Source organism: Antechinus flavipes, chromosome 1 (genome assembly GCF_016432865.1).
Source record: "Antechinus flavipes isolate AdamAnt ecotype Samford, QLD, Australia chromosome 1, AdamAnt_v2, whole genome shotgun sequence".
Lineage (NCBI taxonomy): Eukaryota > Metazoa > Chordata > Mammalia > Dasyuromorphia > Dasyuridae > Antechinus > Antechinus flavipes.
Window position 1 is genome coordinate 564,478,370 of NC_067398.1, and position 26,917 is coordinate 564,505,286.

At 37.4% G+C, this 26,917-nt stretch overlaps 1 protein-coding gene across 4 annotated transcripts in view; it reads left to right on the plus strand.

The window, feature by feature from the left end:
* The first annotated feature begins 12,488 nt into the window (after window positions 1–12,488).
* The window catches only part of DUSP22 (dual specificity phosphatase 22), a 73,027-nt gene continuing 58,598 nt past the window's right edge, over window positions 12,489–26,917 (plus strand). Inside the window, exons 1-2 of one of the 4 annotated variants that reach the window (XM_051970778.1) lie at window positions 12,489–13,708; window positions 24,251–24,284. In XM_051970778.1, the coding sequence (XP_051826738.1) occupies window positions 13,688–13,708; window positions 24,251–24,284 (55 nt within the window). In that variant the 5' untranslated portion in view covers window positions 12,489–13,687. The remainder of the gene's footprint in view (window positions 13,709–24,250; window positions 24,285–26,917) is intronic. The other 3 variants (XM_051970777.1, XM_051970776.1, XM_051970775.1) reach the window with 3 other exon arrangements.

Sequence of the window (26,917 nt, forward strand, 5' to 3'; positions counted from 1 at the left end):
GTGTTGGGGTTCAAAAGAAACTCCAAAAGGTGGGGGTTCCAGACTGGTGTCATGAGGTATCTTAAAAAATTTGCAGGCTCGGACCCATATCCAAGTCAAGGGGCAAGTTTATTATAAATGAAATGCCAGTTACAGCTGGCCAAGTTTTGAAAGAATTTAGCAAAAAAAGAGGAAAGATAAGTTTAATAGGAAAAAATTAGAGAGACAAAGTGCTTCATGTCACAGGTGGATTTGAGAAGTGATTTGGCATGCACCTTTTTATTGTTATCACAGATCAACAGCTTGTTACCTGACAGCCAGCAATGTTTGTGGAACTACAGTGCTCCCAAGGCCAGGGGACCTTAGGGTTACTGACAAAGAGCTTGTTATCTGACAGCCAGAAAGTTTTGTAGAACTATAGCACTCCTATTGGCAGTGGGCTAAGTTCCAAAAAGGACTTAACTTCACCATTACCAAGAGGAAATAGTGGACTAAGTTTCCTAGTAGAACTAAAAATTAACAAAGGGGAAGATGCCATAGCAGGGCAAAGCTCCTAAAGTACTCACTATCAATGGATAGGAATGATAACCTGACAGCTTAAGGAAAAGTTCCTAAAGCACTAGCAATTAACAAGGGAGAGGGGACAACTTTATACTGTCAACAAATGACCTGAGGGTTATAAAACAAGCAATTCAACAAGGGTCTTCTGCAACAAAGGCCCACTTACAGGCAAGCTAATCTTATCAATGCCCTTGACTATGGTCCATCTAGACACTGGGTTGCTAGCAAGGACATGGCCTTTTGCTGGGGTTTTATTCATCCCAGCATCACCTTAAACAAATCACTTATTTTAGTGCTTTCATCTAAATTAAGGGAAATTAGATGATTTTGAAGGTCTTTTTCAGCTTCACCTGGCCTATTTTCTTCAACAAATATTTGTTGTGATTGATTAATTAGGTTCTGGAACAATTATCTGAACCAATCTATGTCCCTCCTCAAATGGTATTAAATTTCCTGACCTGATTATGTGTAATATCCCTCTGATCTCAATCAGGACAGAGATTGTTTCATTTTCTAGCTCTCCCCACACAATATGTTGTTATGATGTTGGTTTTTTTTTTTTTGGGGGGGGGGGGGGGAGTCATGTCTAATTCTTTGCGTTCCTGAATGGAGTTATCTTGGCAAAATACAGAGTGGTTTGCCATTTCCTTCTCCAGATCATTTTACAGATAAGGACACTGAGCCTCCTGTAGAAAATAATTGAACTGAACTGAATTGAATAAGGGTAGACTTTTTCTGGTGCAGCAAGGTGGTTCAGGGTTGGAACTGGGTAGGCCTGGAATTAGGAAGAAAACTCATCTTCATATCTAAGAGGAACCTGTCTTATTTTGCTACTGCATTTTGATGATTCTGCACAGCTCTTTCTTATTTAAATCCAATTAAGTGCAAGTCAAGACATCCTCCTCCTGATGTCTTTGGTCCTCTTCCAGAAAGGACAAAGAACATCATCATCATCATCTTCCTGAGTTCAAATCCAGTTTCAGACACTTTCTAGCTGTATCACCCCAGGCAAGTCACTTAACTATTACCTCATCCTTACAAAGAGTTGGAGAAGGAAATCACAAACCACCTCAGTGTGTTTGCCAAGAAAAACCAAATGAACAAGGCTTTTCATGGGATACATCAGTTAGAAAATTGTTCTTTTTAACTCTCAGGAGTAACATTTTCAGTTATCGAGGGTGTGGAAATAAGCCCAAGCAATTCCATAACCGAGTAGGAGAAAGCTGTGTTTATATATAATTAGGCTTTTTAAGCTCCTTTTAATCTCATCAATCCCAGCAGGTTTCCTTTGAAAGTTAAAAGGTTTCTTTGGAAGAGCCTCATAAATGTCTGGCTTTGGGAAAGGGGAAAAGAGAAAGAGGAAGAAATACCATCAAATACAACTTTAGCTTAGAAACAAGAGTACATTTCAGTGTTGGCTTGACTTGGCTTTTCTTATTTATAGAATGTAGCATGTGTGTGCATCTTTTCTCTTTCAGCCCACTTTGAAAATATTACCCAATGTACCCAAGAATACCAAAAACATGGCATTAAGATGCTGTTGCCCTTAGATTCACTCCTTTACATAACACAGCAGGCTGTGCCCATTGGGTTCTGGTTTTTAAAAAGGAAAAAAGGAAAAATATTTTATCCCTAGGCTGTAAGGCAGAAACATTTTCACATGAAAATCAAAACCATTCTCAGCGTTGCTTGAGATAATCAGATAAGAATAGGACCTGAGTGGTAGAAGATGAGGGGGTTTTGGAATTATTTACTTATCTGAGAATAGTTTCAATTCCATGGACATATCATGAAGGCAAATGTGACAGGTGGAGAGTTAGCACAGCATTGCCATGTTGGCAGAAATCAAGGAAGGCTTCTAGTATGTTGAATAGACTCCCCGAGGAAAACTTATGGAAAATCATGGGGAAGAGGGGAACATATGGGCAGATTTGCGATTGACATTGTTAGGGGAAAACTTCTGATCAAGACAATCACAGGACCATTTGAATATTATGAGACTTAGAAAAATGAATACTCAACTCTATACAGTTTGTTTCATAGGCAATGGTTGGGAAATCTCCATGAGAATAAGTAATGCCTTCCAAGTTTGGGAGCTGGGAAAGGGAGAGATTTGTTGCACCTTCAAGGAGACAAGAATCACAAGGGGATAAGCTGATCACAGAAATCAGGAAAAATAGGGGGTGGAGCAGAAGGAGCAGAGAATTAGTGTTGACTGAAACTATAAGCAAGGACAAAACCAGGAATTACAACCCAGTCCAAGGGAAGACTTGGGGAAGAGGGAGAGAGATGTAGGAAAATAATTTTGGACTAGACTACTTTAATATTGAACTAAGAAATAAACAAACCATGAAATTTGACAAAGAATTCTATTTTTTATTCCATGGGAACATGCCTATTTTTATTACTGGACTTGAGCAGCTGGCTCCCACCCTTCAGCTCCCTCTGAATTCCCTTCAGTGGAAAAGCTCTTCTGGTCACTCTTCTTACTCTCACAGGCAGGAGCTAACTTTAGGAGGGGATGGGGAAGACAACTCTTTAATGAACAAAAAACTTCCTTTTTTAAGAAATCTGGCTTCCTTTTTTTTTTTTTTTTCTTTTTACTTTTTGATACAAGGAAAGGCTCTTAGACAGACATTGTAATTTTCAAATGCCTTCCAGTGAAAATATTCAAATGATATATACTCTTACTGATATGTTTTGGTAGATATAAAATATATCCTCTGAAGACTATGCTTCTGGCTTTTCTTTAAAGAACATTTCTATCATGAAGATGGGAAGGTCAATCAACTTCCTAGTATTTCATTGGAAATCAGTATCTCTTTGGTATAAACAGAACATCCTATGACCTCACTCAATAATTAGGGATAGCTACTTCTTCACCACAACTCATACATTAGATTTATAATCCCAGTAGTAGCAATGAAATGTGGGAATAAGGGGGAGAGGTCCCCTCTGCTCTGAGACAGGCCAAAATGCGAAAAAATTTGTGAACCCCGAAAAATGTGGCAAAAGGAAGTTTTGTTGTTCACTAAGAGGTTATTCTCTTAGTGGGTAAATTCTTAATGAAGAGATTTGAAGAGTGTGTAAACAGAAACCTATTTTATGAGCAAATCTTGGTGGGGAAGGGAAGGAGTGGGGATGAAATTATTTTGAAGGCTTTTGGAATTTCCTGAAGAGGATCGGCATCTTCAAAGGATCCATGGAGAGTGATTTGACTAAGATCTCCAATTGAATGAAATATAGCTTTTTCTCAGACTCTGGAATTTCCTGAAGAGGGTCTATGCCATCCTAAAGATCAATGGAGGGTGATTTGACCAAGATCTCCAATTGAATGATGCCACTTTACTGGCTTGCGTGGCGAAGTATACTTTTTCCCAGAAAAAGTCTGGGAAACCAGACTTTTTGAGTCTGAGAACCCAAATCTAGTTTCATTCCAATCAGTAGGTGGTGAAAAAAAATCAATTAAACACTTAGCTCTTATTCCTAAATTCATTTACAAATGAGACGTGTGTGTGTGTGTATAAGTACTTATATATGTGTATCTATATATATACATATACACACACACATTTATATAGAGAAATACATATATGTACATATAGGTAACAAAAAGCTAAAACATTGGGAAAATGCAAGTTTTTAAAGTGATTATGAAACACTCTGAAAAGAAACAATCAAGAATAATAATTAAGGAATAATGATTACTTCTTCTCTCTGGAAGAATACAGAACAGTGCAGGGGAAATAGCAAATGAACTTAGAGCTTTGTCATCAGCCTGGCCACAATGTGTACTTACAGTTACTCCCATAATCTTTTGTGGTCATCTTTGCCATTAGAATGATCACATAAACTGACCTCAGAAATCCACTCGGTGTCCTGCTTTGCAAACTCTTTGTCTCCTTTCTACAAAAGTGAGCATATGACTTCACTAAAATGACCACATTTTAGGAAGTCCTTAGGTACTTTCACCTGTGTGTTTGAGTTCAAGGTCTTTATAGAAACAGAAGTTGTTACTTTCTTTTTAATCAAATAAAATTAATTTTAAAAATAGACTTATTTTAAAATGCATAGACCCAAACTGGTCAGATAAGTATTATATGTTTTGCATTTCCTTCTTTCTTTGTTTTTCTTTTTTTTTTCCTTTAGGAAAAAGACCTTTAAGGTAGTGTTATATAGTGGAAAGAAGAATAGAATTTAAATCCTAGCTCTTTAGCTTATATTGAATGGCTTTAGGGAAGTGACTTCACCTCTGAATCTCCGTTTCATCATGTGTAACATGTGGGAGTTGGATCAGTGATGTCAAACTCAAATAGAAATGCAAATCAGAATAAGAATCTCTGTGACTACATATTGACAAGTTTTAAGACAATGGACATAAGACAATGGACGATGGGCCTACCTATATAGCAAGGCTGTCCCCAACATGTAGTGTGAAAGTGTCATTACAGTCAGTTGTCATGTGGGCTAAAGGGAGGCAGAAAAGACATTCTTAGCTTCTTCTCCCATTCTCTTCTCCCAAGAAGACATTAATTCAGACCAGGAGAGGAAGCAGGAAGTTGGAGCTAGAAGCCCTCTTTTTGCACTCTTCAGAGAAGGAGAACATCAGAAATAAATCTATTTGCTCCCTTAAATATTATTAGTCTAGGGAATGTGATTACTTTCAATCTAACTTCTGATTATTATATCATTATTAGGGAGAAGGGACACTCAAGCTTTATATTCAAGACTTGATCCCTTTCCCACCAAATAATAGTTTTATAATGAACACACATAGTGAACAGCAAAGAAAACCCATTTATCCAAATCAATAGCAAAACAGATATTAGAAAAGGTATAAGTAAGAAAATATTTACCAGACAATACCAAGTGAAGAAGTTCTCTCATTGAGAGTGAGATATCACAACTCAATTGGGAGAAAGAGTCTTACATCTCACCCCAAAGTCTCTAGTGTAGCAAAGTGGGAATAGGGACATGGTAGAAAATGCCAACTCCTCTTACTTCAGCTTTTTGTCAGTCTTTTCCTTCAGCAATCTGAAGCGGGATTGACAAATTCCATCTTTCCTCTCAAAGCTGGAAGTCAGAAGCACTGAACATGATTTCAGAGAGCCAAGAAAATTGATGAAAACTGAAGAGCTCTCTTTTCTCCTACTCTCCATTGGCTCCCAGCTCCTCCCAAAGGGCAGTGCATTCTGCAGAATCCCATACCAATAGGCTTCAAGACTGGAGGTCGTATTTAATATAATGTTATTTATGTTTTATTGTATTTTTATTTTAGAAGATATTTCTCAAATACATTCTAATATGATCAATGTGCTTGATATCTTAAGGTTAGATAACCTAGAAGGTCCCTCTTATTCCTATGATCTTTTAATGGACCAACACAGAGACAAATTCAAGATTCAGTTTACCAGACATAAATGACATTAGTTACATAGGTTTTTGAACATTAAAGTGAGATTTCCAACTTAATTCACAGAGTTTAAGTGAAGAATGATGAAAATGATAACAATTAAATAAAACCTAATATGAGTTAATAAATGATAACAATACTATAGGAAAAGAAGTGGACTTCCTTTTATACTATCTAATGAAATCTCTCTTGGGATGTTTTAAACTCTTAATCTTAAAATCTAAGGATCTCACCTTACTTCCCCTTCACATCTCCCTTAATCCCTCTCTTCCTCCTCACTAAGGCTAATTTTTAGAACATTTCATCTTGTTTCACATGAAAGGAATAGAAAAAAAGAAAAATAATCTCATTAGGGAAAGTTCTCATTTTATTGCTCACTTGACATTACAGTGAAGATATATTGCACGTGTCAGGGGAACATTTTTTTGTTGGGCCAATTTTCACTTCAAGGTTTGGGGCTTTCCCTACCTGCCTTGGGTATCCCTCACTCAAATAATTCTGCTCCACTGGGCAGCCCTGGCCCCCTCAATTAACACAGAGAAGAAGAAGTAGGCTTCTAAGTGGTCAGATGTGCAGAGGTGCAGGTGTGTTTAATACATGATGTAATCTCATTGGACTGGAGAGGTTGAAAGGTTAGCATTTAGCTGTCCAATTAGGTGAGAAAAAGAAAGCAAAGGGCAGCTTCCCACACCAAAGGAAAAAGACAACAGCTGCTCACATTAGCCCATTTTTGGCAGATGCCAAGATATTATGAGTGTTGGTTCCACTGAGTACATGAGGCTGTTGTTACATAACTATACAAGCTGTCCATTTTTCAGTTTTTGTCAGCTAGAGGAATTATAGGTACCTGAAATTCACATAGGTCTTGCTGGTTCCCTTAAATTATTACTCCCTGGAAAAGAGGGATTTAATAAGGTTATAGGTCTATCCAACCAAGATTCATAATTCAAATGAGAAGCAGCTATTAGAAACAGCGATCAAATTCATGTCAATCAGGCAAGGATTTTTACTTTTTGTCAAAACTAGAGAAGGCAATTGGCCTCTGGATACTGGAATTTAAAGAGCACTGGCAGTTCTAATACTCCTTTAACATCAAAGAAACAACTGACTTTAGCAGCTAATTTGCAAGAATAAGGGTTAAAATGGAAACTACAAAAATCATTTTTCTTACTCTCTACTGGCCACATGCCAAGTGAGCTACTCTTTGCTTTAAGTGTTCTCCTCAGCAGCAGCCTTACAGGGATTAAGGTCTTCCCTAACAGGGAGCAGTGTCCCAGGACTCTTTCCCCTAATAGGAGCAGACATCACACCTCAGTGCCAAACTGAATTTGAAAGGTTTATTTGAAGTTATTTTGTACTTTTTGTCCCAGATACCAAAATTGCTAGTCATTTGTTAAAGATTGTTGAGTCAGTATAGGTCATTGTTCCTAGCCCTGCTTATCAATTAGTGCTGAGGAAAGGTTCTGATGGGGAAGGAGACACCAAGTGTGTCTCCTTTTTGTCATTACCCACTTTTCATCACAGTACGCTGTACCTTCATATTATCACATTCTTATAAATAAAGTCTACTAACTCTAGATTCATGATGCCTCTGTAGAAGAATATTGGTAAAGACTAATTTACAAAGAGCTTTTGTTATATTGTATCCAGGTCTCTATGGACTCAACACTCTAGTTCCTATTTGCAGCGCTCAATACTCCTTTGGTATCATTAGTTTTCCAAGACTTTTGGTCCAAAAGCAAAGCCTTGTACTGAAAGGAAAATTCTTCTTTTGGGCTTTTCATTCTGATTAATGAGGACAAAGAGTTATAAATTAGTTGTAAGTTATAAGTAAATCAAAGCAACACACTGATGATCACTGAATGGAATTAGTAGACTTTCATTTGGATCCTGGGGTCTTCTACTTATTAATAAGTGATTTGACATTGGATAAATGTCTTGAGTTCAGTTTCTTCATTTACACAGTATGGGAATGGGACTACTTGATCCCTGAGATCCCTTCTAGCTCTAAATAGCTGACATATTGATTTACAGTATTAACTTAAAGGATGAAAGAAAGAAAATGGCTAGGGCTGTTCCCAAAAGGCAGTGAAGATATCTCAGGATCATTACCAAATAACCTTTCTAGTTTTCAAAAGTGGGAGGATTGTAGCAGTTTAGCTCATCAAGTTTGATAGAATGCTGAACTTGTAATCAGAAAATCTGAATTCAAATCCTGTTTGAGACAAATCCCAGTTGTGTGTTTTTGGGTAAATCACTTAAATTCTCTCAGCTGTAATTTTTTTAATATTAAAAAGGTGATATTAATAGCATCTATCTTCTAAGGTTTATGGGAAGCTCAAGTAAGATAATTTATATAAAGTACAAGTGCTCAATGAGTATTAGCTATTATTAATATATAGAGCAGCTTGGTGGCACAGTGGATACAGTGTCTGGTCTGGAGTAAGGAAGATTCATCTATCTGAATTCAAATCTGACTTCAGATATTTGTTATGTAACCCTGGGGAAGTCACTTAAGCCTATTTATCTAGAGAAAGATTTGACATTGCTATTCTGAATTTTGTTATCTTTTGCTATTGTTTTCATTTACATTATTGTAACTCTTCTGTGTATTGTTTTCCTGGTTCTATTTTCTTTGCTCTGTGTCACCACATAGAAATTTTTCCTGTATTTCTCTGAATTCCTTATTTGTTGTTTCTTATAAAGTAACATTATTCTAATACATTAATATGCTTCATTTTTTTCAGCCATTCAATAATTGATACTTTTGTTTCCAATTTTTAAAGGCATATATTTATTATGGAGCCATCAAACCATAAGAAATGTAAAAATATTATTTGTAATCATAAGAATTATTAGATAGAGCTTTTGAATGGAAGAAAAATCAAATTCAAAACTCCTATCCATACTAACATTCCTTTCTGTACTCAAAGAAAAAGGAACCGAGGATTATAAATAGGTCTTGGACTGTGAAAGTTTGAGACCAGGACCAACAAACTAATTTTAATCCTTCTAATATGAAAGCTCCTCTTGTATTCAAACCAGTAATCCCACTTATTACAGAATCTTAGAAGAGACTTTAGAGTCTAATTCCTTCATTCTAAAAATTAAGGGACTCTATTTGCCTCAATTTCCTCATTCATAAAATGGGCATAATTTATCACCCAACTCTCAGGGTTGTGGTGAGGATCAATTGAGATAATTGTAAAGGGCTTAGACCAGCAACTGGCACATAGTAAGAGTAATACACATGTTAGCTATCATCATCACTATCACCAGTTATTATTATAGTTGAGTTTACATAAGCAATCACCTATAAGATTGAAATACGTTTCTTCTATAGACTGGTTCTGACATGGATCTGAAGTAGGAATGAAACTTCAAAAGTACTGAGAGAAAAACAATGTCAATGAGGACAATAAAATATCTGTATTCATCACGGCATCATTTAGATTGATGTTAAACATTCCTCATTTAACTATCACTATCACTGCCCTCTATTTGCCTCTGTCCAACAGAACCTTCCAAACGATCAGAGAGGTATTCCATATCTGACAACATATGCCTTGTTTTGACTTATAGTTCATTTCTTGATTAGGAAGAGGGAGATTTTAAGAACAAAACTTCTTAAACTGTGTGTGAGGGTTACAACTCTATATGGGGTCATGTAACTGAATGTGGGGATGGAAAATTATGATTTATTATCAATAAAAGTTTGATTTGTATACATTTTTTATATACCTATATACTTGGGGTTGTGTAAAGATTTCTTGGGCAAAAAGGGGTTGTGAATAGAAAAAAGTATAACAAGCCCTATTTTAGTGACAGTCATCTGAAGTCAGGACTAGTCACTGCATTGACCAAAGCAAACAACAAAACAAAGTTTTTTTGTTTTGTTGTTTGTTTTTGTGGACACTGTGCCAACTGTTCTCTTGATTCTGCTTACTATGCTCAGCATCAGTTCATAAAATTGTCCTGGATTTCCCTGATATGTGTTGTCTCGTACAACAAAGTATTTTATTTCATTCAGGGGGGTGTTAGAGATAGCTCATGCTGGCTCCTGAGAGATGATGTAAAATTTTCCCTATGAGCATTTTTACATTTCAGAAATTGGCAAAAGTTACACATCAGAGCTTGACTTATTGTTTTGTTGATTGTTTATATTTAAGAAAGTAAAGGAGATGTTAATGAAGATTCAACTTTTCACAGCCAACTTTTTCCCCTCCCCATGACAGAACTGGTTGTTAAACACTAGCATACCCATGAATTTTTTTTTAAATCAGTCCTATCCAATTCTTTATGTCTCCATTTGTTTTTTTGGTTTGCTTGTTTTTTTTTTTTTTTAACAAAGATAATGGAGTGGTTTGCCATTTCCTTCTCTAGCTCACTTTACAGATGAACAAACTGAGGCCAACAGAGTTTAGTAAATGTCCTGGTCACATAGGTAGTATCTGTGGCTGAATGTGAATTTAGGTCCATTCTTTCCACTGTGCCACCAGCTGCCTGATGATTGCATTTACACCATTAGTTTTTTTTTTTTTTTTTATCCAACAATCACTGGACATACATTTTGTTTCTGGTTCTTTTCTACACAAAAAATGCTGCCATATTCTTTCATAAGGAAAGGGGACTCTTTCCTCCATCTTTGAGCTTTTGGGGGCCCATGCTTAGGAGACATCACTGGATTAATGAACATATATAAAGGAAATAAAAGTTTAATGTCTTTTTTTTAGTATAATTCAGAACTTCCAGAATGGTTGGACCAACTCACCATTTCACTAACAATGCATTATTGTGCTAGTTTTTCTTTCTAGGTTATTTGCCATCTCTAGTGATCTGATGAGAGACAAAAACTCAGAATTGTTTTAAAGTGCATTTCTCTATTATTAATTATTTTTATCTTACATATTGACAATGTATATTTTTTCTTTTGAAAACTATACAGACACAACCTTTGATCATTTATCTTTTGGAGAATAGATATTCTTTTATTCTTGTATCACTCCCTATATATCTTGAATGTTAACTCTTATCAGATATTTACTGGGAAGTCTTCTCCCCTCCCCTCCTTCCCCCTCCCCCCAAGATGACTTTTCTTCTGAATTGTTTTTGGTTGTGCGAACATTTAAACATTTAACTTAATCAGAATTTTTTTTTTAATCCCTTGTTCTTTATGAATTGTTCCCTTATTCAGAGTTGTACAAGTTGTATTGAACTTCCTCTCTTCTTTTCTAATTTTGTTTCTGATGTGACCTTTTGTATTTAGGTCACATATTCATTTAGAATTTGATATAGTTTTAAGATGTTGTTCTAAATCTAATTTCCATCAAAATGTTTTCCAATTTTCCTAGTGGTTCTTGTAAAAAAAAAAAAAAATGGGAGGAATCCTTGTTAAGTATTGTGGTTTTGGGTGAAGTGAGCAGGAGTCTATCAGGTAGGATTGCATCTGTGCCTGGCTTAACTAATTTTTTTTCATTAACTGACTTAAAATTTTAAAATCAGACTTAAATATTTTAAACCAAATAGCTTAGTGCCATATAATGATAGAACCAATAAACAGAAAAATCCGGGTTCAAATTCTGATACATGTTGACTGTGTGAAGTGGGGCCAATTATTTACTTTAAGAGTGTCCTACATGGGCACTAGGAATAAAAATTGCTAAGAAGGTCACCCCTATATTGATGGAGGAAATTTCCTCATCTCTGAGTTCTCTAACCAATGAAATCACAAATGTAGTTCTCATTCCTATTTCAAATGGCTTGATAATTGTTTTATATTAAATTGAAGATCTGGTAATGTTTTGTTCATTATTTCCCTTGAGATTCTTGACCTTTTTTGTTCTTGTGTGAGTCTGAGAAAGTAATTGAGCCTAGTTTTTTGCCTTAGTTTCATTTGTAAAATGGAGATAAGGTTATCAGGATCAAAACACATGGTAATTTTAAGCTGTCTATTTTTGTTGTTATTCTTTTGTTTTAAATTGTGTCTGACTGGTTCCCATTTGAGGTTTCTTGGCAAAGATACCATATTGGTTTGCCATTTCCTTCTCCAGTTTATTTTACAGATGAGGAAACTGAGGCAAGCAGGATTAGGTGACTGGCTCAGGGTTACTCAGTGTCAGTGCTAGGATTTGAGTCCAGCTGCCTTTCAGGATGCTAACCTCCATATTTATTGAACATCTATGACCGGCAAAACATTGTTTCTCGGACTTAGTTCCTGCTGCTTGACAGTTTATAATTTCCTTGATGAGATAAGACACAGGATCATAGGTTTAGATATGGAGGAGATCTTTGACGTCACCCAACCTCCTCTTCAATTTTCCTTTGAGGGTCATCTTCTCTATTACATTGTCATGAAATGATTGAGGAAAGCATGCAGAACCAGAGCAATTTATATAACATCGTGAAGACAAATAACTTGAAAAAACTTCTAAGAATGCTGATCAAGAAACTCAACACAGCATTATTGATGAAATATTCTATCCACTTCTTGACAGAGAAGCCATAGACCTGGGTGCAGAATGAATCATGATTTTGGGGGGCTTTTTAAAAAATATGTCCAATTCAAACAATTTGCTTAACTTCACTATGCATATTTATTTGATGACCTTTTACTTATTAGTTTCAATGGGGGGGGAGAAAAATATTTTTGATAATTCAAAAAAAAATTACTTTAGAAAGGAGGGAAATGTTTCTTGAATGGAAATGCCGCAAAGCCACAAAATGAATGTGGAGAACCCTGGATCCCCACTTAACCTAATTCATCTATCACAAAGGGGTACAGTGCAGGGGATGTCCGAAGTCCCAGTAGGGACAATACCAAAAAAAACCCCAAGCAAGTTAGCCCCGGGGTTCTGATTAGCACCGTGCTCATTCAGGCATTAATTAAAGTCAGAGCAGCAATTTCTGGTAATAGACCTCCCTATGTTTCACCAACGGGAATTTAACCAACGCGCTAGAGAAAAAAAAGCCCCCAAATTTTACTTAGAAGCAGACTTAGACATATCACCTTGTAACCTTATTTTAGATACCCTGTCTGCAGATCACCAGACATAGCGCCGGTGTCTGCCACCCACCCAAGCCTGAGCTTCATACATCCTTCCAGGAATGAAAGTGTTGCAGCCCCAGCAGCACAGGCACTCCGACCGCGGCTGCGGTGGAGTCTGCGCGCTGCAGGCGGTGTGAATGTCACTGCCTCTTCTCCTCCGCTTCCCTCCCCCCGCTCCCCTTCTCCACGAGCTGCACGCCGGAAGTTGTAGTTCTCCAACCTGGGGCCGAGCCTGCCGCGCCTCCAAGGGTAAGACTACAAATCCCGTGGAAGGAAGCGAGAGTCGTGCCGGGGAGGGGTGCGGCGAGGACCGCGGAAGGGTTAAGAGGAGCTTTTACTTGACTCACACGTGGGGGCGGAGAAGGGCCAAGCTTAGAACCCATTTCCTGGCAAAAGAATCCTTTTAGTTCAGTTGGTCTCGGGCTAGGGAAGTCCCTAGGCGCCCGATCTCCTGGCGCCGGGAGAAAAACCAAAAAAGGAAAAAAAAAAAAAAAAAAAAAAAGAAAAAAAGAAAAGCATAGAAAATCTCCCTCTCTATTATTAATTATTGTTATTTATCTCGCGTGTAATCCATTCCTTCCTAGTGCCTCCTCCCTTTCCTGCTTCTCCTCCTCCTGTTGTAACATGCAATTAGCGATCCTGCAGCCACATTTCCAGGGGTGCTAAAGTTCATTTCGCTTATAGCCACCATGGGGAATGGGATGAACAAGGTAATGTATGTTTCTGTTTGTTTGTGCTTGCTTGTTTGCCTGCTCATCTCACCTCTAGGATCGATGACCGGGAAAGGTGTAGGAAACCTTGATTCTCTCCTTCTTAGCCCCTTCCCCCTGGTTTCACTCCCCATCCTGCTACCCTTCTTTAATTGTGCTTAACCAACTCTCGGGGGGAGGGAGGGGGCGGCGTAAAGGGGGATAGGGAAGCATGCTTTGCATCTCCGTTTAGAAATATGTTGGCATTTTAAAGACTGGCTGCAGTTATTGTTATTTTTAATACTTTTAATATCTGGTTGGGGCAGGGACATGGATGATGCAAACGATGAGGAACGGACCTAGGATGAGATGAATGCTTCTGCAATTTTTTTTTATTGGGGGAAGGGGGTGCGGGTAGAGGTCAAAACTTGAAAATCCCCCGCCCTCCCTTTTGGGAAGGCTTCCCGGCAAACAGCCCCCAGGCATTTTCCCTACTCGCTGGATGCCGTCTGCGGCTGAGGACCACTTGTTCTCGCCAACCACCGTGCCCTTTTAAAAGCTATTTACACTTGCTAGGCTAGGACACGGTTCCGACCTGTCCCCAGCGGGAGCACGGTGCAGCTGAGAACCTTGCGGTTTCTTATTCCCCTCCCTCCCTTCTGAGACTCTTTAAATGTCGCCCACCCATCTCGTGGGTCCTTCTGGGCGTCTTCTCTGCTGTAATTTCCTTTATCTCTTTGGATACCTCCCCACCCTCCTCTACTCTATGGTTTTCCCCCCAAGTGCGTTTAGAAGTTGCCTGGGACAACTATCCATCAGGTTGGTGGAAGGTAGAACCCTTCTTAAAGACAGCTGTCTGTCTAGGAGGAATCGAATTCAGAGTCAGCTTTAGGCACAGTTTGTGCCCGCCTTCTTCACCTTGGGGCAAACCTGTTGTCTACCTCATTCCCTATCCCCACCTCCCCCACCCCAGGTTGAATGACCGGGGCTAGAAAATCTGCGCCTTACTGCTTTTGCCTAAATAAGACTCATTTTTCTCCTGCCCGGTGCTTTGTCTCCCTGCTGTCAGCCCCACCCTGGGCTTGTCCAGTTTCCCCTTGCCCCACCCCTAGGCGGCTGTTAACTCCTGTGGCCCAGGCTGTTCCTTTGACGTTCTCGGGAAGATTCCAGGCTCTGCTTTTACTCCTTAGGAGAATTGTATTGAACTGCTAGCCAGAGATCCCTTGAAAGGAAATGACCCTTTCCAGTTAGTCTCACCCGCACCAGTGCATTCATTCCCTTTTTCAAATGGTCGGACTAAGTGGAAATTGTTGGCTTAGATTCTACAGTTTTTAACTCGGGCCAGCATCCTCTGGCCCATGAATGCCACCAGTGGAAATATCAAATACTGGAGAGGAAAAAACACAGATGGGGATAATAGAATGAGAGAAAAAAATGCATAGAATGACGAACAACATACATTGTGTAAATTTTTAAACTTTCCAAACGAATAGTTTCCAAATGAACTATTGAAAAATAGTGTGGAAAGGAATCATTTTGTACACAAATTTGGGTCAGGGTGTCACCACCCTGGTTTTGGTTCAGAGGATCACATATCTGGAAGGGACTTTAAAGGTCATCTAGTACAGTTCTCTCATTTTAAAAATAGAGAAACTGAGGCTGGGATTTAGCAGAATTGGGACTTGAAAACGGGTGTTACTATTCCCAGTTCAGCATTCTTTCAACACTACTGGCTGAGTCTTTATAACTTAACCTTTTTTTATTCTCGAGAACATGTTTGAATGAGAGAAATAATTTCTAAATTTGGAGATATTACTTTTATTATTATGTTCTTCAATTCTTTGATTCTCGGCTGTAAAAGTGTTACCAATTCGTGGGATAGATCAAGCTTTGAATTAATAGCGATTATAATCTAGTTGACTGAGTTCTCCTTTAAAATGTTTTTTAATTGAATTGCTTCTTGCTATCTCTGAATATTTAATTGATAGAACTGTTTTTTATGCATTAAATATATATATAGATGAAAATGATCAGGAATTCTACAAGTTCATAGTTTTAGTTTTTGTGATGAACAAGTGTCTTTTTTAAAAATTTGCCCATTTCTTCCAAAACTTTTTCCAAGTGTGTTATTCTTATTGCTAATTTCATCCTTGTTGATAATTCACAATTGCTAAATTCCCGCTAATTCCACAGCCATCTGCAATTTGTAAACACAGACAGTGATTTGATCAAAGCCATGGACCAAGTTATTGCCAGAAATGGATCAAAACTCTTACCTCACAACTCCCTGACAAACAGTGACTTGGTTATTTAGATCTGTACTTTTTTAGTGCAGTTTGGCAGCATTGTGGAGAATGGTTTATAGAAGGGAGAGGCTAGAGCAAGGATCATTTTAGAAGGCTGTTGTAAAAGTCTGTAAATGAGAGATGAAATGGATCTCAGATGAGCAGGGAGAAGGGAATGATGGATGAAGAGATTTTATGCAGCTAGAATGAACGAGATTTGGCAGTTGATTAAATTTGAGTGTGTGCGAAGAATTGAAAATGACTTTGAGATGGTGAACTTCAGTGACGATAATAGTGGTGATGCCCTCAACAGAAGAAATTTTGGAAGAGTCATAGGTTTGGTGAGACATAAATGAGCTCTGTTTAGGACATGTTGAGTTTGAGGTGCCAATGTGACATCTTGTTTGAAATGGCCAATAAGCAGTTGATGATCAAGAGAGACTAGCTCTGGAGACCCAGATTTGGAACTCGGAGGTAGATATGTAGAAAGAAATGATAATTAACCATGGGATATGATGAAGTTACAAAGAGATTGTATAGACAGAAAATGAAGACAATGCATTGTGATTGAGTGCTATGAGGGTAATGTTCTCAAGTTCTCATACAGACTAGAAATTAGTAGACAACTTCCAGGAAGCATATTGGTAATACTAATAATAATAGCTATCATTTATACAATACTTTAATGTTTACAAAGTACAACATACCTGCTATCTCATTTGATTGTCACAAGAGAAAGGGAGAGGAGGCAGAGAAGGAAGGAAGGAGGTAGAGAAAGTAGGTATAAAATGCCTTGGATCACATAGTTGTCATTAAGCAGCAAGATTTGAACTTGGATCTTTTAGACTCTAATACTACATCCCCTGGGCTACCACCTAGTTGTGTAATGTTGATCTTGTCAGAGGTATACACTTGCTGAATATTCAGGTTATCTAAAATTTGTATTACAAATAAATGAAATCCTTTGTGATGTCTTGGAAAAATCTGATAAGAATGTGATGAAAGTTAAAGGTGCACTGGACTTGGATTCTAATCCTGGCTCTGTCGGTATCTATGATTTTGAGCAAGTCAACTTTGCCCATCTGGGTCTTAATGTCTTTAACTATAAAGTGAGAGAATTTAACTATAAAGTCAGATGGACTTCTGAAATTAAATCCAAATCTGGCTCTAAAACTATAATAATCCATTGGCCCCTTCAATCTCTGAGCATCCATACATGAATGGGGTGGCTTAAACTCACAGTGGCTTAATCCCTTCACCTATCACATGAATTCATTAGACTAGTTAACTGGTAAAGGTTCCTCTTTACTTTCCCAATTTCTGTGGGTGACTTTGGATTTTAATCTCCTTTCCCTTCCAAATTCACAACTTTTAAAGATATATATCTTGAGATAATCCTGTGAGGTAGATAGTTATTTTTATCCCCATTTTACATATGAAGTAAAGGACAGTTGATGAATGGCAGAAACTTAGGCTTAGTGTCCTTTTCAGTATATCAGGGTAGAGTGGTGCTTCCTTCAAAATAAGAACAAGAAACTCATGCTCCTTAATGTTGCCCAGTTTCATTAATTCTTCACAATCATGACCTCTCATTGCATTGATCATAATTTACAGTTATTTCAAAGTTTACAGTTGTAAACAAAGGTTTACAGTTGTTTCATAGCTGTTTGTCTTTACAGTGTTTTTGTAGTCTAAGTTATCCTTTTGGTTCTGCTCATTTTTTAATTTTTCAAAATTGTCTATTTGTATAAGATTAATCCAACAAGCATTTATTAAGTATCTATTGTATATGAAGTTGTGTTACAATCTGATTTACAAGTGATTATGGTTGTAGTATCTTTCATGCGTTATCATTTTCATTTGTCCACACATGAAATGAGTCTGTCATCCTTAGAAAGATCAGCTTTAGCTAAAGAGTAGTGACAGAGGAGTATAAGATATCTTTTCTGGATGCTGTAGTGCCCAGTCCAGTAATCAAGAAAACTTGAGTTCTTCTCTGTGATCAGATACTTAGTAATTGTGCAATGTTGAGTAAATTATTTAATCTCTGTCTGCCTCCATTTCTTCAGCTGTAAATTAGGTATAATAATAGCATCTCTTCCAAAGTTGTTCCAAAGAAAAAGTGAGATGTTTGTAGAAAGTACTTTGCAAATCTTAAAGTGTTATTAAATGTTAACAGTTGTTATCTTTATTATTGCTGTTGCTGCTGCTGCTACTATTCCTACTATCAGCATTCTTTATAAGTTTCAAGATTTTCTTGTTGTAGATAAAATCAAAGATATTTATGAATTATAGAAAGATACAGGAAGGAAAAGGAACACGCTCCTCTTGTTGGCAAAGGCCTCATAACTTTCATGATGCTCTATCTATGTGGCCTCATGTAGGAGAGGTGTCTGTATTTATGGGAGGTCTTGTGGTGCAATGGAAAGAATGATGGCTTTGTAGTGGGACGACCTGAGTTTGAGTCCTAGGTCTGTTGCCTACTAGAGTCAGCTTCACTTGGTGATGGAACACTGAGCTTGGAGACAGGAAAATATGCTTGGAGACAGGAAAATGTGAGTTTACTTTTTAACCTTCCACTAGGTGATCCTTGGCTAGGTAAGATTGAGGCAAAGAATGGCCTAATTCAATAAAATAAAATAAAATCCAATCTGGGACAGGGAGACCTCAGGGTTTTTGGCCAAAACAAAGAATTGCTATTTATATTTGTTCATAGTCTAATCAGAGGCCCAAACCTTGATCCACTGGGGCTTGCCTTTAGACCTTTTGTAGACCAATCCTTGAGAGCAGGTGTGATTTGGGTTTAAGGTGTGGTCTTTAAGAAAGAAATCATCTCTTGGGAGGTTCCAACAAATTTATGTTTCTTTGGGTGGTACGGAAAGGTATCAAAATTAAGATCTGTTAAAGATCTTAATCTTAGAAAGGTCAAGGACTTTCATTGCATATGAGACCATCTCCAGACTTGTTCTATATCTTGCCATTGGACCCTGATGGCTCTGGAAGAGAGAGTGAGGCTGGTGACTTTGTACAACCCAATTTCATTTAAATCCAATTTATTTGTATTTGTAGGTCATGATATCACCTCCCAGACCTCCTTGGCATTTTCCAGAAGGAAGGAATAACAACACACGAGATAACTTTTGTAAAAATGCTTAGTTAGCATTGTGCTTAGTCTAGAACACAATAGGTGCTATATAATTGCTTATTCCCATTCTATTCCCCTTTTCTCCCCAGAGTCACCAGTCAGATGAATGCATTAGACTAATTAACTGGTGGTAAGCTTCCTCTTTACTTTCTCAGTTTGGAATTTTTAGTTCCTTTCTCTTCCATCCTTTCCTTTAAAAGCTTTTTTTTTTTTTTTTTTTTTTAACATGGAAGGAGAAAATATAACATTAAAATTTTGCATCAGCTTTGAGACCCTTTCCTGTATAAGTGCAAACCTATTGGCCCAGTTGCATCAAGTAATCATTTGTAACTTACAATTCTTTGGGAAGACAACTAATCTTCTTCCTGCTTTTATACATGATGACTTGGACTCAAAGGAAGTCTTACAGCTCCTGTTGACTTTGCGGAAGGAAATCCAGTCTTTCTGGTTCCCAGTCTTGTTTATTGAGATATTTTGTAACTTGTGCCTGTTTGGATACGTTATTAGACCTAGTATTCCAGACACTCAAACTTGAATTGAGAATTGGGGGTAGATGTATCTGCTTCAGATACAATTAATGATACAAATATCAAGTGCAAATTAAAGGATGGGAAATTTTTTTTTTTTTTAATGTTAAACACCCATGCATTTCTTCCTTTTGAAGCACTCAGTCAGCTTTGTCCATCCTAGTTCGCTGCCTTGTGCTCTAATAGCATAGTATATGATCTCCAAGAGTGGAAGGCACTGATTGCTCAGGAATTGGGTGGTTTTATTTTTAGGAAGACTCATTAGGAAGATTTCAAACTACTAATAAGCGCTTCCTTTCTCTTGGAAGGTGAGTGCCTTTATTGTTTATCCATTAATAATTCTTTAATACAGACCAGAACACTTCATTTCTTTCTGACTGGTATAGCTTCTCCTTTTGTTTATGGGGTAACATTGGGCTGCGTTTTGTCTCAACCACTCTCAAAGTCTTGTTGTTTATTCCTGCCACAGTCACAGAAGAATTCTTGAGGTGCCTATACTTAATTTTGGGATCCATCCTTTTTTCACTTCAAATGCTATTCACTAGCTACTGCTTCAAGATTTTCATCCTTCTCATAGTCATTCAGCATAAGCTATTTTTCTGTGAAACACTTTTCTTCTCTTTCATTTTCTTTTGTAAGGCTACTTGTGTTTACTTGTTTGACTAATATCTGAGGTTGTCCTATAATGAGATTTTTATTTTATTTTTTGAGAGCCTTTAATCATATAGGATCATAGATTTATAGCTAAAAGGGAACTTAGAATACTGTTATTCCAAAACTCCATTTTACAGACAGGGAAACTGAAATCCTAGGTTAATTTTCTGAATTGGAGGTCTTTTTGATTCCAAGTCCAGTGCACTTTCACAATGCCTCTCAATGTGGAGCTGTTGACTAAGTAGTGATGAGGTGGTTTTCTCACTTTTCCTGAAAATATACATTTTAAAAGATATCTGCTGCTGACTGCCTTCTTGTCTTTTAATCATAAGCTTTAGAGTTAGAAGAGATCTTACAAGCCATTTAGTCCATTTACTTCATTCTACAGATTAGGAAACTGAGACTTTGGAAGGATAAGTTATTTGTAAGATCCCAAGTGTTCTGTCTCCAGAGAGAAAGATCTCCAGATCTTTCCATCATTCTAAATAACTTGATATCTTGTTGTATACAAAAGTAAGGAAGCCATGACCTGAGTATTGGATGGTCTATTTGGTATTCATAAGTCCATCTCCAGTGTTTGAAAGTTTGCTTTGATTTCCCAGTTTAACAATGGGATAATTTCCCCTTATTGTTCTTACACATGTTTTAGTAGCATATCTTCATCTTCTAATAGCTTACACTAAGAAATGTCTTCACACTGCATTTGAGATGCTCATTTCTCTTTTCCTCTTTCTCAGTTCTCCAACTCTGATTTGCTGTTTTCAAGATCCTTAGTTGGCTTTTAGCCAACTTTTGTAGCTTTGGTTAGTGACTTCATTATGGATGCTCATAGAATGAAGCAGGAGAGAAGGTCCATTCTACTTCTGGCCATCAGCCTCTCAGAGTCCTCTTGTATCTGGTATTTTCCTCTCGTGTTTGTTCCCACATTTGTTCGTCCCATAGATATTTATTCATTAGCTATGTGCAAACCATCATTCATAGTGGGCAACTCAGATCTTCTGGGAGTTTGTAAATCTAGTAGGAGGAGGAATTGAATTAAGAGGTGGGGGTAAACAAATTACCAAGGGAGTTATCTGCAGAGGTAAGGGCAGACACTCTAGGACTGAGGGCTTTGGCTAGAGAGGGTGGCTGTGGACAGTATCTTCAGGAACTAGATTTGGGAACTGAGATGAGGAAAAGGAATCAGTGGGAATAGAAATATTCCCATATGAAGTGGCATCTGAACTGTCTTAAAGGAGGTGAGAGATGTTTATTCTCTGTCATATTAATAACCTATTTTAAATTAGGAACTAGGCTTTTTATTTCCACACACATTGATCAGTCTGTGTAAGGCAATCACCAGTCTCTAAAAGTCTTGGCTGATAGAAATGTGCCTTAATTCTTGGACTGGGGTATATGCTTCTTTGTGTTGGGCAGGATCCCACTCAACTAGGAGACCTTACTTCTGTTTGAAGTGTAAACAGAATCTGTTTTAGGGGAATTCTTGCCTTGAGGGAATAAGCTTTTGTCCCTGCACTCCCCCATTGAGTTTTGGATAACTGGAAAAAACCAGTGAGAGTGGCCTGGTCTATGTAGTGATGGAATCCATTGCCCTTATTATTGAAGGTGTCTGAGCCTGGTGATCAAGACTCTCAGCTGGAGGAACTAAAGACTATTAGCTCACCCCCTTATTCACTAATCAAGGTTGATTTTCACCTGCTGGGGCACCCCCTTCTCTTAACAGCATATTTAGCCTTCCATTCTCTTCATGTCTTTGTCTTTGATTACTGGGAGAAACCACCGGCCATCAGTTAATTGATTATTAGTTAGCTTAATTTGGAAATTGATTTGTTAATTATTCAAACTTTGTCTCAAGTTTTTCATTGGTCACAGAGGCTAGGGGTTATTTGTTGAGGTGAGAAGGTAGGATTCTCTAGCTATGAAAGGCAAATGAAATGGGATCAGAAATATAGATCTAGTAGGGATGTTAAAAACTCAGTGGTCTAACTTCTTTTTTTTTTTTCCACAGGAGAAAACTGATGTTGAAACATGAGATGATTTGCTAGGGATCATACTGCTAAGTGTCTGAGGCAGGATTTGAACTAGACTTTTTCTGATTCCTAGTCCAGTGTTCTACACTGGCCCAAATAGCTATCATAGGATCATAAGATTTCCCCATATAGATGGGGAAATTGAGGTCAATTGAGCCTCAACTGATAGGGTTAAACTTATAAGGGATGCCAGTCAGAATTTGAACCCAGGTTGTGTGATAGAAAATAATATGAAATAATTTAGAAAAGTAGGCATCTTCCCATGTGTTTGATAAAACTTGAGTAGGTAACTTTGTTGTCCCAGTAGTTTTAGTTAACTATCTGCATGGTACACTTGAGGCAGGGACCATCTTTATATCATCAGTAGGTACAAGAAAAACTAGAACACAGTTTCAATTGATTGGACTGGAATAGAATAAATGGCAGTTTTCTCTGGAACAAGTAATATCTGAAAGAGTACGTGCTGTTTTTGTGCTGACAAGAGGGTGTTGCTAGGATGTCAGGAGGGAAATGTCATTAATGATGGCATGTTTGGTATGCACTTAAAAAAAATCACCATACATTGGAGCTGGCATATTTTTAGATATCCCAAACTGTTGGACATATATGGATTTGAGAATGCTGGTGAGGTATACTGGCATATCAGAAAGCTCCTTGGATGTGAAAGGGTGTGTGTGTAAAACACATGCCATGAGTGCCTTTAAGGTCTCTATTTTATCTGCAATCTGATTTTTGGAAGAGTGGAGGAAAGCCCTTGACTTTTTATAGATGTTCCGTTTTTATTTATCTTTTTAGGGCTTATCTGAATTTACAGATTCAAGAAAATTGAGTGAAAAAGGATTTGGGGAATTTAAGATGTCAGGATAGGCAGAAAAAAAAAAAAAAACAAGAGAGTTTGGTTAGTAGTAGTAATTTTGAAGGACTCTTGTTAACACCTGCTTCCCATCACTTTGATGAGAAGGTCCAGGAAAAGGGTATTTGTCCCCATATCATCTAATTCCTGTAATTAGAGTCATAGGATGTAAAACCTTGAAGGGATCCTAGCAGCATTCTGGTATAGGATTTCTTAACCAGGAGTTCATGAATAAGTGTCAGGGAATCCATGAATTTGGATGAGAGGGAAAAAAAAAACCCCATACATCTTTATTTTTACTTTCATCTAACTTACATTTTTATGAATATTGGCAACAATAGACTTACCAGACTGTCAAAGAGATCCATGACATGAAAAAGTTTAAAAATCTATAATCTAGGTCAATTTTTCTGTTTTATAAAGGAGAAAGTGATTGTCAGAAAGGTCATTACCTCATTATGATCTTTCAACACTGGTTACAAGTTTGGTACCAAAGTCTAAATTCTGACTTCCCATTCCAGTGCCATATTCAATACAGGTGCATTCTTTTGGTTGCCCCGAGTTTTTCTTTGCCATTGGATTACAGATTTAAAACTGAAATGGACCTTAGAGTGGTTATCTGTATTAACTCTCATTTTACAAAGGGGAACACAGAGGTCAAGGGAAGTAGTAAGAACTGCCTCCCAAGTGCAAAGTCTTTGCTTGGAAAGTGGTCAATGGGAAAAAAAAAGAAAAAAAAGAAAGTGGTCAGTGGATTGCCTAGAGGGAAGAAATTGGGAAAAAGTGGGACCCTTTCCCTGACCTTAGCTCTCATGAATTTGACAATAACATTTGACCTTCCATAAAGCCCTTAGAGTGGGTTTCTAATGGGTCTGAGAATTAGATTATAAACTCCTTAAAAGATGTTGTTATTAAAATAGTGCCTTTTGGGCCTGCTGAAGCTAGAGGAAACTAACTAGACTCTGAATGGACCCCATACTGCTTCTCTACTCTGCCCTTTCCTCCGTGCAAATGAGTTTGCCACCCTTTGCCTAGTATTTACATTTTGGTGTGTTTCTCTTTCCCCTAGATCCTGCCTGGCCTCTACATTGGCAACTTTAAAGGTGAGTGTCTGATCTAAAAGAACATTTTAAGGATCCTTATCTGGGTTTTGGAGGCAACTTTCACAGATGGAAGAAATGTTTTTAAATGCATTAAATGAGATCCCCAAGGAAACCAATTAATGTTGAAATACAGTTATCAAACTACTTTTTTAAAAAGAAAAAGTTCACAGAGCCTCAGTTAAGAATCCCTTCTTTAGTTATTGATGCAAATTTCTAGGTGTTTATTTTCACTCCAGAGGAGAAAAATTGGTTTTGATTCCATCTCTGATTGAGGATTTATTTTATATTCTCTTATCTACATACTCTTTGTCAGCGGTCTTTATTGATTTAATGTCTGCTACCTTAGTCAATCAACAAGCATTTATTATATGCTTATAATATTCCAAGCATTGTTTGTCTCTGAGGATACAAAGTGAGGTCTTCCCTGACTTCAAAGAGCAAATTATAGCCTGTTGGGCAGTCAGTGCATACATAGATAAAACACCTGGGATACATGTATACATATCCAAAACACCCGGATTAGAAAGGATCTGGTGGAATGTTTGTTACCTGTTTCTGTTGTTACTAGAATTATAAAATAGCCTAAATTCTTGACAATTTCTTAAATCCATGACAAGGACTCCTCTGGTAGACTTACCATTGCCTTTTCCCCTCATTGTAGTTATTTCTTTTTAGAGATTTTTCTTTACTCCCTTTAAAGTAAATTTTTGTAATTTATTGTTATTGTTCAGTTTTACCCTGAATTTTTGTGACCCCATTTGGGGTTTTTCCCGTAAAGATACTGGAAATTTCTATTTCTTTCTCCAGTCCATTTTATAGATGAGACAGAGGCAAATAGGGTTAAGTGACTTACCCAGGTCACACAGCTAATAATTGTCTGAGGCTGATTTGAACTCTAGAAGATGTATTAGTCTAGCCACTGTGCTACCCAGCTGTCCCAGTTTTGTAATTATAGTAACAATAATATTACATTTATTTTTTTCACACCAGTTATTTCCCCTTAATCTCTTTCAATTGAACTTTTGTAATATTAGCTAGCATTTAAATAGTGCTTTAAGGTTGTCAAAGTACTTAATGTGGATTATTTTATCATATCTTCATGACAATCCTTGTTATGAATTCGTAGATCAATATTCAGTTATCAGTTTCCTTGATAGGATATCCTCGTCATTATATGTATGAAGTTCTTTAGAACCAGAAGTGATGTGAGTAATGGGTGGACTGGATTAAGAAACTTGATAAAGACATGTTGTTACAGGTACCAGACTAAAGCAAAATGGCCTTTTTCCACACACGCCTGCTAGCACACCCTCTTCCCACATGGGAAAGCCAAATATAACCTGGCTAAGGGGCGGCATAGTCACTGATGTTAGGCATTTTTAGCTACTGTTTTAATTTGTATGCTTTCAGATGCTAGGAATGGTTTTTCTTTTAAATTGATTTTTATAAGAAAAAAAAACTTCATATTTTCCTACATAATATTTACTTTCTCCTCTTTACCCCATACGCTCCTAGTGCCAACTAATTGGCTTCATAGGGAGCTCAGCTTAGGGAGCTGACAGATGCTAATTGCTATTAGAGCATATTGTTAAAAATAGTACCATTTATAATTATTTTTGAATTGCTAACTTAGTAAGCTGTGAAATTCTGAAAAAGCAGCCACGGTAGTGGGGGATGTTTGTGTACATACCTTTGGGTCCTCACTTAATAAATTATATATGTAGGGAATTCTATTTTCCTCTGAACTGGGTGTTTGTTTGTTTGTTTGTTTTTTTAAACAGACCCCTTCTACTTCAGGTCCACACTTCTAAAGTAGCCTCTCACATGGTCTCCTGATTCAGTCTTTTTTTTTTTTTTTTTGTCTCCACTGTATTCTGAATACCACCACCAGATTGATCTTCTTGCATCCCTACTTTTAGCATCTAATTTCGCCATTCAGAAATGGTCCCCTATTGCCTATTCAATTCAAGGAGCATGTTTGAAGTACTATTCTATGCCTTGGGTGTTGTGCCTAGTTAGGGACTGTTATTCAATTTTTTTTCCCCCCAATTGTGTTTGATTCTTTTTATATTCTCCATTTTACTATCATCAAAATATTGTCTGGATGATGGTACTAGGATGGTTTCCTTCATAGTGGATTCATTATGCAGAATATTTGGCTAGTTGCTCTTCTTCCTTCTCCCTTTCTCACCTTGATTTCCTTTTCTGTAAAATATAGAGAATAATGATTATTTTCCACAGCACTGGGCAAATAATCTGACTCCCTTCTGAAGCTAGCTCAGTATGGCCTAAGTGACTGCTTAGTAAAAATTATAGACTCTTAGGATTGGAAGAATTTTATAGAATTCGGGCCTTATACTCATCTAAAGCAAAATTCTGACCATCTCCTCCCTGATAAGTGATACTTTACCCTCTTCTTAAGGGCTTTCAGAGAGAATGTAATGCTGGAGAAATTGAGGCAAGATAGAGATTAGAGAGTTTTTAATATTTTATTTGAGTTTCTGAGAGGAAGAGACTGTTTGGAGGCAGAATCCATTTGTCCCCCAGGGCTGAATTGGATTTTCTTCTCAAAGAATTTTGCATCTCGTGAGATTCCAATGACTTTTATATGGTTCTAGTGATCGGGGAGCCAG